At 39.0% G+C, this 13790-nt stretch overlaps 1 protein-coding gene across 1 annotated transcript in view; it reads right to left on the bottom strand.

Annotated features, from left to right (window-relative positions):
* Positions 1-13790, bottom strand: part of MAP4K5 (mitogen-activated protein kinase kinase kinase kinase 5) — a 107387-nt gene that overhangs the window by 18278 nt on the left and 75319 nt on the right. Inside the window, exons 15-25 of the mRNA XM_070943033.1 lie at positions 12263-12321; positions 11636-11703; positions 8649-8693; positions 7317-7359; positions 6727-6925; positions 5207-5304; positions 3877-3918; positions 2609-2693; positions 2426-2505; positions 691-751; positions 286-400 (exon numbers count right to left, since the gene is read on the bottom strand). Coding sequence (XP_070799134.1) covers positions 286-400; positions 691-751; positions 2426-2505; positions 2609-2693; positions 3877-3918; positions 5207-5304; positions 6727-6925; positions 7317-7359; positions 8649-8693; positions 11636-11703; positions 12263-12321 — 895 coding nt within the window. The remainder of the gene's footprint in view (positions 1-285; positions 401-690; positions 752-2425; positions 2506-2608; positions 2694-3876; positions 3919-5206; positions 5305-6726; positions 6926-7316; positions 7360-8648; positions 8694-11635; positions 11704-12262; positions 12322-13790) is intronic.

Raw genomic sequence — 13790 nt, 5'->3', positions numbered from 1 at the left:
GATGGCTTTCATGGCTAAGGCAGAACCTGAACTCACAGACTCCTGCTTTCTAGCCTGGTGCCTTAACCAGTAGACCAAACTGGCTCTCTATATTATAATATTATAGAATGGTACAGATACCCTTCTGTATTTACAAACCTAGAAGCAGCAAAAACAATTTTCTATGAACATTCACAAGAAGTGGCAACAGCTTATGGAAAATATTGTCATGATCAGCAATAGCAAGCAAGCCATATAAATGCCTGGGGCAAAATAGCAAAAACTTGTATCTCAAGATTACCATACCTTGGTAGTATTTTATCAGGAAATCGGTGGGTCTGAATATGAGCAGCTATTCCTGTTTTTTTGGCTTGTTCAAACAAAGCTATTAGGTTATGGGAGTAGAGCTGGAATGTTTTCCCTGTAACACAAGATGATATTTGATCTGTGTCAGACTCTTACATATCAAACTGATATTGCAAAAATGAATAAACAAATAAGTAAAAGGAGAAGGAAACTTATAGAGCAGAAAAGATTACCTTCTAAAAGGATAGCCCCCAAGTATCCATAGGTCCAAGCAAATTGCAGAATGAAAAGGGAAAAAATTAAAGAGATATGATTTTCATAGATTTACCAAAAGTTAAATTCAGTACACTGAAATTTTCCACCCCCATCTTTTAAACTTTATGAGACATTTCTTCAGCAATATACCTGAGAGTGACATTAAAGTGTTGTTGATAACATACAGCCATGTGCACCGCCGTGGGAACAACTAAGAAAAAGGAGTAGAAAAAGTTTCAATGGTGAAATTGGGGGAAAAGGCAATTTGATTCTAGAACTCCATGAATTCCAGGAAATACAATTCTTAGGCAAACAAAACTATCCTTTATGGTTACCCAGAATGTAAACACACAAGGAGACCTTCAACTCTCTTCAGCCTGATCTAATATCAATACCACTAACATGATAATTTGAAGCAGTATTACTTGGAGGTAATCCCTTTGTATTCAACAACATTTATTGCTAGATAAATAAAAGCATTTATCAAATATTTGCTCTGTCAATACCATTATCAAGCTTTTCAGAATTCCATGCCGCTCACATTTTAATATTTTTCATCTATATGTTTATCTCTATCTACTTCCCTCCAGCACTTTTAAGATCATTCATAATTCATATTGCAAAATTGAATACCAGGGACCCGAAATCAAAGAGGCTGAAAAAGCAGGAACAATAAAAGAAAACTGTGGTAGATTAAAAATATTAGGAACATTGAGAAATGTAAAGCAATCAAGAGTACTTTCTAATGACACCTGCAGGCTATACTCAGTGATACCACTCAGAAAAGAGATGATGAATTTTCCTAAGGAAAAGTCGCAGATTTAGATCAATCATATGTAATCTTTTTCAGGCCTAGAATATTCTGGATCTTAAGTGGGGCCACATTCTAAAAAGTGGAGAGATCCAGAAGAAATATGTAACTTTTTGCTGAATTTAATTAGAACTAAATATCAAATTACATCAAATGCAGTATGACATTTTATAATTACTGCCTATGCATTTCATACATTTTTCCTTTGGTCACAACTAACATCTTCGATCTAATTTAGCAGCATCCACAAGGAGGGGTGAAAGAAGTCAAGATGTCTACATAACCAAACAATCAGAGCCCCACATCTTTTTGTATTATTGTTATTGTTTGTTTAAATTAATTGGCTACCTTACTCCAGTGGACTCAGGATGGCATACAAAACTGGGGAAAACATAAAAACAGCTCAAAATATTGAATCACAGGCAGCCCAGACTAAAATAGTTAATAGGCAGCAAAAACAGCAAAATAAAACAGGGGCCACTGAACAAATAAAGATCAACCTTGGGCCTGGGACCAGTACAGAGAGAGGAGCCACACAGGAGCAATCCAGGCCAGGTCACATGCCTATGCAGCCAAGGCCTCTTCCAAAGTGCCTGATGGGTCTTCTAGAAAAATTCCAAACACCAATAGGGTCCCCCAGTCACCTGGGACAAGTCAGCTGAATTCTGTGTCTTGGGTGTGTGTGTGTATGAAACACATATAAATATAGGGCAGAGCTTCCATCATGTGCTCTCCTGACTTTTTTGGGTTCCCCCCCTGTAGACATGCCAGAAACTATGGCAACTTCTGAATTATCCTTGCCTATGTCATACTTTTTGGTTCAGATAACTGCAAAGCTGAAAAAGTGTCCCTGACCCTTTGCTAAATCTACAACAGTCTACATAGAAAAAATATTTCTTCAATCCAAAACAAATTCCAAACTATCAGAGAAGTGATACAAAATACTACCCAGCCTGCTTGCCCACATCCATGACATTCTTAATTTCCCACCTGAAAAACGAGCATCACTTTTTACCTGAGCCTCCCCAGAGAATGACCATCTCCAACTGGGACCCAGAAAACATTCTTACTTACCTGCTCCATGGTAGCTTCATGCAGCTCATTGAGATTCAGCGTGTAAATGCCCTCTTCAGTCCCAAATATAATATACTGATCTGTAATACAGTGGAAAGACAAACTGACTTAGCTACACAAGTTGAAAAAAAAAATGAAAATAACAAAGGATCGCAAATTTGCACATATAAAGCAACTTTTTACCTTTGGTGTCCGGGTGTATCCATGATGTGGCACAATTGATCTTCAAAGGGCAGCCATCAAACACTTTTGAAAAACATGCTCCCATCTAGAATAGCATTAGTAAACAAAATACATCCCAATTTAACAACATGGGAAGTTCCTATTCCTTCTGGACAACCATTTGTCTAGAATGGTATAGGTTTTCCTATTTGAGCAGGAGGTTGGACTAGAAGACATCCTAGGTCCCTTCTAACTCTGTTATTCTGTTGTTCTAACCTTTATTACTACCTTTGACTGGTATAAACAATGGCCAGTGAATCTCTAGGGTGAGAAGAATAAAAAATGGAATGAATCCTGAACTACTGTGTGGAACTTCAATACCATACAGAGATTTTGTATCTAACAATTCCTTTGTAATGGGAAGATGTCTGTTTCTATCTAAACCACCCCACACTTCCCCAAACTCTGTAATTTGGGAAGGCACAGAACAACGATGAGGATTAGTTAGCTACTATTTTTAAATACTTGTTTCAGTGGCCCCATAAAAGACACGAAAGATTTATCTATATTAGTTCTAGTTTAAGAGATGGGTCTGTTCCAGGGGTGAAATGCTCCCGGTTCGGACCGGATCACCTGATCCGGTAGCGATGGCGGTGGGTGGTTTGGAGAACCGGTAGCAAAAATCCCTGCCCCTCTCATGCCCAGCTGAGCCGCGCAATCATCAGAGGCTTTTTTTAAAAAAAAATTTAAAAGCATTTTTTCTATAACTTCTTCGGCTGAAAAAATGCTTTTAAAAGTAAAAAAAAGCCTCTGATGATTGCGTGGCTCAGCTGGGATCATCAGAGGCTTTTAAAAGCATTTTTCCTACAACCTCTTCGGCCAAAGAGGTTGTAGAAAAAATGGTTTTAAAAGTTTAAAAAAAAAAAGTTGGCCACACCCACCCAGTTACATTACTCCCACCAAGCCACGCCCACAGAACCGGTAGTAACAAATTTTACATTTCACCACTGGTTTGTTCCATTAGCCAGTAAGATCTCACGGTGAGGCCAATGTCTCACAACCTTCACTCTTATGCAAGATTCCCGATCACAAAAGTGAGCAGAGGTGAGGGCATACATCTCTTTGAAAAATCCCATGCTCGTTATAGAGAAGGATGGAGGCTAGGAGCCAAAGGAGGGGAAGAAAACAATTTGTATTGGGGTGTGTGGAAAGGGTGTAGATGAAACAAAGTTAAAAATTTAACAGCAGAACAATATCAACACACCTTCATTTTAACTGAAAGAACTTACCAGCACTTTTGGCGTTGGGGGAAGGCCATTGATCGCTGGCTTCTGTCAACAATAATAGCAAAAGGCCAAATTTGAATTCAATCTGAAATATTTCTAACATACTTTAGTAGGCGGAAAAAAATACTGTCAAGAATGAATCAGAGTGTTCTGTCCTTGTTATTTATGGGATTGCTTAATAGTTAAATTTGCATGTGTATTAGGATATTCTGCCAAGATAGGCACTCTTAGGGTGCTTTTATGTTTGGTATATGTCAACAATCAAAGTGTTTTCTTGGCAGAATTCCTCCTTACAGAGAGATTCTCGTGCCAGGCAAATTGCTTTTATCCTCCGGAAAAGTATCATCTGTGCATGTTTTTGAAATGTTTAATTTGAGCCTTAGTGAACTACAGCTTGCTAGAGCATGCTAAATGGAATATTCTTTTAAGCGTTTATTTAAAACATTTTCAATAAAGTAAATATGTGTTAGTAAATAGATTTTTTTTTTAAAAAAAATGACTTCCAGGATTTCTGAAATGTTGAGTTGCAACAATTGGAGAAAGAGATATGAAGATGCTATGTAAGCAGAGGAGGGTTCAAGTCCCCCTTAATTCTAAGGCCTCAGTGGGTGGCTTTGGGTCAGTCACTCTCAGCCCCACTTACTTTACAGAATTGTCACTGTGGGAATAAAATGAAGGGGAGCCCTATATAAACTGCCTGCAGTGATTGGAGGAAAGATAGGTTGAGGAAAGGTAAGAGATTCTCAGAATTCCCATCAGCACAGCCAATAATCTTAATACAGAGAATTTCAGGCTGGGAAAGATTTCTCAAATCTTGCACTATTCTGGAACAGGGGTGGGTGTGTGTGTATGCACAGAAGGGAGAATGCAACAGCAAACAGAGAGATTTCAAGGATGGAAGAAAATAATTCTTTCCTTGCCTGCATTTCACCCACCTCTTCCCACACCTGAATGTCCTCCCCTTTTAGATATTTATCTCCCCACCTTTATTATTTATATATATAACTCTAGTGGTGAACCTATTTAGTACTCTTACCTCCTCCTATTTTCCTCACAACAACCACCCTAGGTGGAGAATTGGGCTAAGAGAGAGGGACTGGCCTAAAGTCACCCACTCGACTTTCATGCTTTAAAGTGGGCCTAGAACTCAGTTTCCCCGATTTATAGCCTGGTGCCTTAACCAAACTAAACTGTCTCCTTTTTCTTGCCTGTCCCCCTGTAAGCACTGATGAGCAGGAAAGCACAGATTGAACCGGTGATCAAGAGTGTTTTTTGGACATATCAAACAGCAATTAAGCGTCCACGCTGCAGAATAAAAGATATAAATGCACACCAGGAATTCCCGCTTCTCCTTTTTCCGTGGCAGCTGCGGCATGTGGCCCAATCCCTCGGCGTTTTCCTCAAGATGCTTCGTCACAGTGTCCCCATTGCCTAAACAGCAGAATTGTAAATAGGAGTAAGCCCCACATGAAGAAAAAGAGAAAAAATACTCTGAATTGGGTAATGGGCAGAGGACAATGATACCCTTCCCTTTGTCCCAAGACTGTAGAGCTAGGGCGAAATATTCATTAGTGTTCCAGGGGATTAAGGCAGGGGTGAAATCCAGCAGGTTCTGACAGGTTCTGGAGAACTGGTAGTGGAAATTTTGAATAGTTCGTAGAACCGGCAAATACCACCTCTGGCTGGCCAGGGTGGAGTGGGAATGGAGATTTTGCAGTATCCTTCCCCCAGGAGTGGGGTGGGAATGGATTTTGCAATATCCTTCCCCTGCCACACCCACCAAGCCACGCCCACCAAGCCACGCCCACCAAGCCACCAAGCCACGCCCACCAAGCCACGCCCACAGAACCAGTAGTAAAAAAAAATTGGATTTCACCACAGGATTGAGGGCTACTGGGAATCCCTTCACCCAGGAAGATTTTCATGTCAATGGGGAGATTAACCCAATGCTAGTTATAAACACCAGAAGTGGCAGCTACTGCTCTGCAAAGCTACATTTTTCCTCCTTGATAGTCCACTGCTCTCCTGGGGCCAAGAGATACAAGGCAATGATATAAAGAGGGAAGTACCAGGTTTTTCCTTTTTCCTCGGACCTCCCTCCATTTTTTTTACACATTATTCCTATTTTATGGCTTATGCTGTAGTTTTTGAGTGTCTCGTGCTTCTCAATGGCAAGTAATCATGCTGCCAATCGTTTCTATCATGAACAAAAAGGACTCCAGGGACACCAAAGAGTGGTTTCGAGGCTTCAGCCTGCAAGTAAGGTATTTTTTTTTTATATTCTATTGTTCTCAGGAAATGAATAAGGGATTTTCAAGGGTTTATTTTTTATGCCCTATACTGAAATTTGGGGTGGCTGACAGAAACCGTAGAAGACAAAATTTCCACTCAGCTCCTCTCCTAAAGTCTGCAAATTAGCTAAGAACACGTGATTATGGTTGAATCAAGTGTTTTTATATTTAGTAATACTGTGAACTGACTCTCACATTTTAAAAGACCTCTGACTTAAAGTTTAAGCTCTTCTGCATTCTGATGCAAACTCTTCTGGGCATTCACTTCTGGCGAAGTGAAAATATTCCTACTGGGGAATAATGCATTGAGATATCCACCCAAAAGTACCACAGAGAAGTTTATATACCATCTTTCCTCTCTTTTCATTCTGAATATTCTGTATCTGAGCAAACAGTGGTTGAATTTTCAAACTTTCTGCAATGATCTCCTTTAGTATTTGTTTCATCTTACATATTTTGGGAGGTCCTGATGAAAATGAATGAACCATGAAGTTAAGAGAACTTTTCATATACCGTTAAGCATGGCAGAAGTAATCTTCATTCAAGGAACAATGTTAGTTACCCAAATCAGTGTATCTGGCTGTGAGTAGACCAGGGCTGCTGACACTGCTACTCATGCCGAATACAGAGGGCTCTATCTGAGGTCCACAAACAGGTATGCTTTGTCTCCGATGACCTGGTGAGGCTTGGTTTTGGAAATCGGGACAATACTTGATCGTCTGGGACTTCTCATTATCCATGAAAATTTCTTCTAATCGAGGCTAAAGCAGAAACATAAAACATTAATATTGCTATTTCCCTGGACACTATCTATTCCTGAAGACGTGATCAGGCCTAACCAGTTCCCTCTCTCACATGCCTTTATGCCCAATGTTTCTCCAAAATGGCCTCTCTGGCATATGAACAGAACCTCTATACCATGTCTTTAAGTTACTATTCAACACCACACAGAAAAAAGAACAAGTAATATTAAACAGCGTGAAAACTAGATGTCTAGGTAGAGAACAAAAACTAGAGAAAAACAATCCTCAGAAATGTGTAAAGTGAACAATGGATGATACATAAAATCTTACTATTTTTTTAGAAAATCTTGTTCCTAAAAAGCTGCCTTGGTGTGCAACAGTTGATTAATACTTAGGGATATGCAATTACCTTTGGAGGCAAAGGAGGGGGTCCGGCTCTTTTCAATGTTGATCTAAAAAAGTCCAACGAAAGCGTTTATTCCCATCTGATAAGGTAGCAGCATTACTATCAAGAAATCATTATTGCTTGCAATGGCAAAAAACCTGGTTAGTTGTCCAGGGTTGCTACCGGTTCTACCCGGATCAGCAAACCGATAGCGGCGGCGGTGGGAAGCATCACGAGTGTGTACACGAGCAAACCGGTAGCGATGGGTTTTGCAACCGACTACTGGTGAGAATACTTCAATTCTACCCCCTCCTGCGCAAGGTCCCCAGACAAGAAAAGTTATCTCAAATTTCTCTGGTGTTCCTCAAGCCTACAACCTACTATACATGTGTTGTTCTACTTTTAAAATTCATCTAGGTCAATATCTGTGAGTGAAATCTATAGCTACAACATCCCTGAGAAGTGGCTTCAACTTAAGAAACTCCAAAAGAGGAATTCCAAGGTCAGTCCATCAAGTCCAATATGAGCTGGTCCCAAATAGATTTCTCATAGGACTATGTGGAAAATGAAAGAAATGGTTGTACACTAGTGTATTCCTTACATAAATACCTGCCTAGGCTGAACTAAGATTAATTTGGTCAACTGTTTCATTGATTTTAAAAAACGCCACTAGTAATAGTTCTGAATTTGTCATTTACTTTTTTCCCAGCAATTGGGAATTAAAAATTAAGAGCCACCTGAAGCTCATACAACATTTGGGATGTTTTGTTTGCATCTTGATAGACAATGCAATGTAATGTTGCAAAATGATAGAGATCATTTTGGGAGAGAAACTGTGCATGCTTTCTAAAACATGTCTATGGAGAATCTCGGTCATCTAGGTTATGGTTGTCCCAAAGTTGCTTTTTCAAGAGGCAACTGGGCTTTCTTTGTTATTCCTTCCTTACTCATCCAAGAAGCAAAGAGGAATGAAGAAGTTTCTTGGATGAGAAGCAAAACATCTTCAAGGTAAAACAAAGCAAGTCCCATTGCCTGTTGAAAAAGCACCTTCGGGTTTCTCAAATATGATGGCTAAGCAAACTGAGAAGTTGTGGTCTTAGAGAACAGCTAAGTCCTTAGATGTCATTGTACTGAGTCTGCAATGCAAGTGGAACCCCCTTCCAGAACCATCTGTTCTTCTGAGTATCTTTATGTTATAAATCCATGGTGCAAGAAGAACAAGATTGAGTTTCCCATATCCAATATGATTTCCATGATGTAGCTTTCTCAGTGTGTGGAACAAACATAAGCCCTTTTTGGGGCAACGATTACAGTATCAGATAGTAAAGATAAAAAGGTCAGTCAGAAAGCACTTACTCCTCAGCATCTTCATGGCCATCACCAAATTTGGTAAGATGTCCCCTAAAAGAAATGTTTATAAAATTAAAAAGGAAGAAAAACATTGTAAATCAAATAAAAGTTCAGCTTGAGCAAATGCAGCTGAAAGGCATCTATTTCTGTGCCAGCTGAGAAGGTTGAGTGGCCAAGTTGGCAGAAATTTGGTCTTTTGAAAAAGATAGCCCATAAAGGAAACCTGGAAGGGGTATAGATTCTCTGGGTCATCCAGGATCCACAAAACAATTATATCTAAAAGGAAGTTTTGCTCAGAATTTATCTTCAAGCTTCAAAAGTTAAGAAACAATGGTCTATGACAACCTTCCCCAGAGACTGAGTCTCGCTGTGTGGGGTAGAAACTGCAGGAATTGCATTTGGGGTATTATCCGGCTGGAGCAAGCTAGTTTTCAAAACATTGAATTCTCTCAATTTAACACTTGTATTAAGCTTCCTCCACCAATCTTCCCAAGGAACATTTACAAGTTCATGATTTCCTTGGCCATCATAAGCTTGGCTCAATTAATAGCTGATTCTATACCTCCAGCAAGAAACATTATTGACCAAAGTTTTTCTCAGAATATCTGCGGACAGAAGAATTTAGGGGGGGGGGAATGTTAATAAGAGTTTGCTATGGTTCCGATGATCCTCCCTCAAAGATGGTTTAACTAATTCAGAAGAGAAACATGATTGCTGGAAATTCACTGAAACTCAGATTTAAAGTAAACTGTTTTCATCAGAATTCTAGCTAGTGAAATGACCCTTTCACATAGAGCCAAAGCCTAATAAAGTCATAAATCAAAGCTGTGTGTTTTCTAGTGAAGTCCAAGAGTGCAAAAAGCTGCTCTGAAGCCAAAACTAAAAAGGCTCATTTTTTATGGCGTGGTGGTGACAATATTCAGGATTTCAGGCTTCCAAAACCCCAAGCATTTCCTGTTTATGCTGCTGGGCAGAACACGATCTCCAAGGGAGTGGAAGTTACATTTGTCTGACTGGACATTAGGGGCACTCGTATTCTACTTTATCACTGCAGCTGATGAATGCGTTAACACCTGGCCTTTCAGTTTCTTTGAACGATTCATTCCATCCAAAGCAGCAATGAATGCTAGACCTAAGCCCAGAAGCTTCTGTTTCCTGCAAGTGCTTTCTTTATCAGTTGCCTGATCCTGGAAGTCACTGCAGGACATGCCAGCCCAAAGCAACTGAAAAGGCAAAAATACTCCTATGCAATCAGAGAAAGCCATCAGGCGCCACAAAGATATAACGAATATTTACAAACCAAAAGGGAAATTCAAAACCACTAGCATTACAAAGATCCTTTCCTTCAGTGGGGAAAAAAAAGCTACACTATAAAGGAATGCATTTATGTACATGTATTCCTTGGTACCCCAGCTTTCCCTGTATTTTCTTTGGTATAAACCCTGTGTCAAAAGTAGTAAATTCCAAAGGCATTCCTCTTCACTCTTTGTGATAAAATCAACTGTGATTTTATAATTAGTAAAGATTTATGAAAAAAAAAGTAAAACTGTAATGGACTGGCCAAAAGAAGAATGTACTTAAGGAAAGAATGACCACAGGTTATGCTGCAAGGCCCAATTCAAGGCTTTTTAAGGCAAAATTATTTTACTATGATCAGCTGCTTCTGCCATAAAACTAGTAGTTTTCTATTTGCATGGTGACATAAGAAACCTATAGTCCGCAAAGCTCTCCTTTTAACTCGTGAGATCTCAGATGACCTGACTAGGATCTATTGTAAAGAACAACTTTCCCAGGCTAGATCTTCTGGATGCAGGAAAATACAGAAGTGCAATAACACTGATATCAGCCTCCCCCAAATTTGGTTTGAACTAGAAGTGTTGGACTTACTCTCATAAACCCCACTAGGCTGGGCTGCCCAGGAGAATGGCTACGAGTATCTAAACATCTCTTATGATTTGCTCAAAACGTTATGAAGAATTCAAAATTATTTGTCCTTCACTCAGGGCTAAGTGTAAAGAGAACTGCTCTCTCATAAAGAAGATGCCTATAGGGCTAACATACCTTAGCTGTGAACTAAAGAGACAGCAGCAGCTGCATTAAACATGCCTGAGGTTGAAAATGCAACCCAGACTGAAAAACAATTTATATACTCTCCCAATAGATTCCATCCCATATATCCAATGAGGTTTCTACAATCACATTTAACCCAGTGCCCTAATCTCTCATTCCATGCTATGAGAAGCAGCACAAGGCAATGAGAATATGTTTTAAAACTATTCATACTTCTGAAATTCTTATCCTTTAGAACCCCCGATTGGGCAAACTGCACCAACAGCCGTAACAAACGAAGTGCTTCCTGGCCAATTTCCATAACCTCAGAGCAAAGAAATACAAGCTGAGGCAAACTTCTGACAAATTGGCCATACTGAGAGCAAGAATACGAGCATCTTGTTGTTTAAATGACCGGATCACAGATGAGCAACATCTGTAGGATGATGGACCACAACTGAGCCTCTCACCCTTGTGAAGGACACAGAAAAGACAGATTTTAATCCTCTCCCCCCTCCCTCTTTCTCTCTCCCTCCCCCTCTCTCTTATCCATCCATCCATCCACTCACTATCTATGACACAGAAAATTAATTGGCTTATTCCTTTCTTTTAATTTTGGTGCCACCAGACTCCAGAATGACTCTGAATGGAACCAAAACCAAATTAAGTAAATAAATAATGCTGAAGATGGGAACAGAAGAGCTTCTGAATGGCAAACTATTCCCATTTTCAGGGGGGTTAATAGGGGGTTAATAGTAAAGGAGGGACATGTCCCTCAAAAAGCTGTCCTTCTTATTACACTGAACTTGCCAGTCCTCTCGAACTCATACTGAGCAACATCTCCTACAGTCTCCAATATCTGCTCCCCCCACTTTGCTCTCAATAGCAAGATTAGCATGAAAATCCCCATTATTTATTCAGGACAAAAGCCATGCAAAACTTACTTGGCACAACCTGCGCCATCAGTGAAAGGGCTCCAATGTGAAGCAAAGGGTGCTCCGGCTGGTATTCTCTGCCAATGCATAAAACCACAGATGAATGACTTCCCAAAAGAGCTCAATCCTCCAAAAACAAAGATTAGCACTGCTGCAACTGAAATGGAAGCTTTATAGACACAGTTACAGCCGAGGCAAAATCAATTCCCAAATTAGACACAGGACTGGTTTAGTTCTGGTCTGGAAAATTCAAGCAAGACAAGTATGGTAGGTATCAGGAGGAGATGCCAGGCTTCGACCTCACATAGCCAAAAGCAGCTGCCATAATGGTGGAGACTAATAGTTTTTGAAATACAGTAGTCCTCACTTTATGTTCATTCTTTCAGCGGCTGTTGGAAGTTATGACGGCACTGAACAATGGGATTTATGATGAAGTTGCAGCTGCTGCAAAAACACTCCAGTCGTCACACCAACAACATTCAGTCCCACTGGGGCAAGACCTGCATTTATGACCGCTTTTTGGCGGTTATATGTAATATGATACACTACTTATTAGAATCAAGAATATATGAAATGAGTTACTGCAAATTAAAATTGCAGAGAGAGCAGAGGGAAGAAAAATTAGTCAATTCGTACCATTTCATCCCGGGCTTCTGTCTCTTTCCTTAAAGGTGGTTCAAACTGCAACTTGTCAACTACAAAAAATGGATATTTGCAATTTTAAACATAACATTCTCCTGCCGTAGTTTTTAAAAAGTTCAAATGCTTGTGTGCACACATACACACACAAACACAGTTATAAAAGAACCCAATCTATCAAAAGCTCAAGTATATTGAAAATCCCTCCTTTAAAATAATAATTAAAATACAAGGTACATCTTTTTATATGATAATACTAAGGAAATTAGAATATACTGTTCCACATTAAAATATAAATCATTTTATATTAATTGATTTGTTGGCTTCCCCCAGGATATTTTTCCTTCTTCTTCTTCTTTTTAAATATGGAACAGTATGTTACAGAATAGTAAACCGGTTTGGTAGTCTGTGAGTTCCAGTCCTCTCTTAGGCAAGATGGTACCAGATGATTTGAGGCTGGTCAGATTCTTTCAGTCCTAGAAAGCAGCAGTGGCAAAACACTACTGCAAATATTGCCAAGCAAATGGCTTGGAATTATCCAGGCAGCCACCAGACATCAAGACTTAAAAGCGCATCTCTATGCATACACCCACAAAGAATACTTATGTACATGTGGATGGTTAAATGATGTGGATTTTAATAATAGGGGGTTGTGGTTTTTTTTTTTTTTTGCAAATGTCAAAATACCAATTTTCTGAGCTAATAGTGATATTATGGTAAATATATGAGCAAAACACAGAATAAGGGGTTGTTCCTCTTGCATGAAGCCTTTTCAATTGGCCTGCTTCCTCTTTCTGCTATGACAAACCAAGCATAAAGCACCAAATGAGAGCATATGCACCAAAGACAACTTCCTTGTATGTCGAATCACACTTGGCCAATAAAGAATTTATTCTATTCTATTCTATAAATGAATTTACTGTGAACAAATGTTGCTTGGCCTATTTTTCCAAGATTTTGCTCAATGGAAAGCCGGAATGATTAAGGAAGTTCAGCACCAGTTGGGGGAACAAAATCTTTTCCTATTTTTTTCTTGGAGATCCTAGACAACAGCCCAAAGACATACCCTCAATTCAGTGTATAAATTCAGAATATTTTATTCCATTCCTCAGAACCAGGGTGGATAAAAATCAATGATTTTTTTTTTAAAAAAATAAAAAAAAATCAGATTTTTTTATTTAAATCGGATTTTTTTAATTTAAATTGGATTTTTTTTTTATTTTTATCGAATTTATTTTAATAAAAAACTTTTGGGGTAAAAATCTATCGTAAGATAGTTTTCTATTTAAGATACATAAATAATTTAGTTTATTCAGCATGAAATGGAGCTTAGTTATGTAGCATGAGGCTGTATATTCTGCAACACTGGGACTATCGGTGAGTCAACAATGGGTGAAAGGAGTAGCAGAGTTGACAGTTGCTCTTTAAAAATTATGATTTAAATCGAGTTGATTTAAATCAAGCCTTTTTACTAGTGATTTAAATCATGATTTAAATTGTGATTTAAATCAACTCGATTTAAATC

Source organism: Pituophis catenifer, unplaced genomic scaffold (genome assembly GCF_029215685.1).
Source record: "Pituophis catenifer annectens isolate HBS135680 unplaced genomic scaffold, rPitCat1.0.hap2 SCAF_1, whole genome shotgun sequence".
NCBI classification, from domain to species: Eukaryota; Metazoa; Chordata; class Lepidosauria; order Squamata; family Colubridae; genus Pituophis; species Pituophis catenifer.
This window is presented reverse-complemented; position numbering and strand designations above follow the sequence as displayed.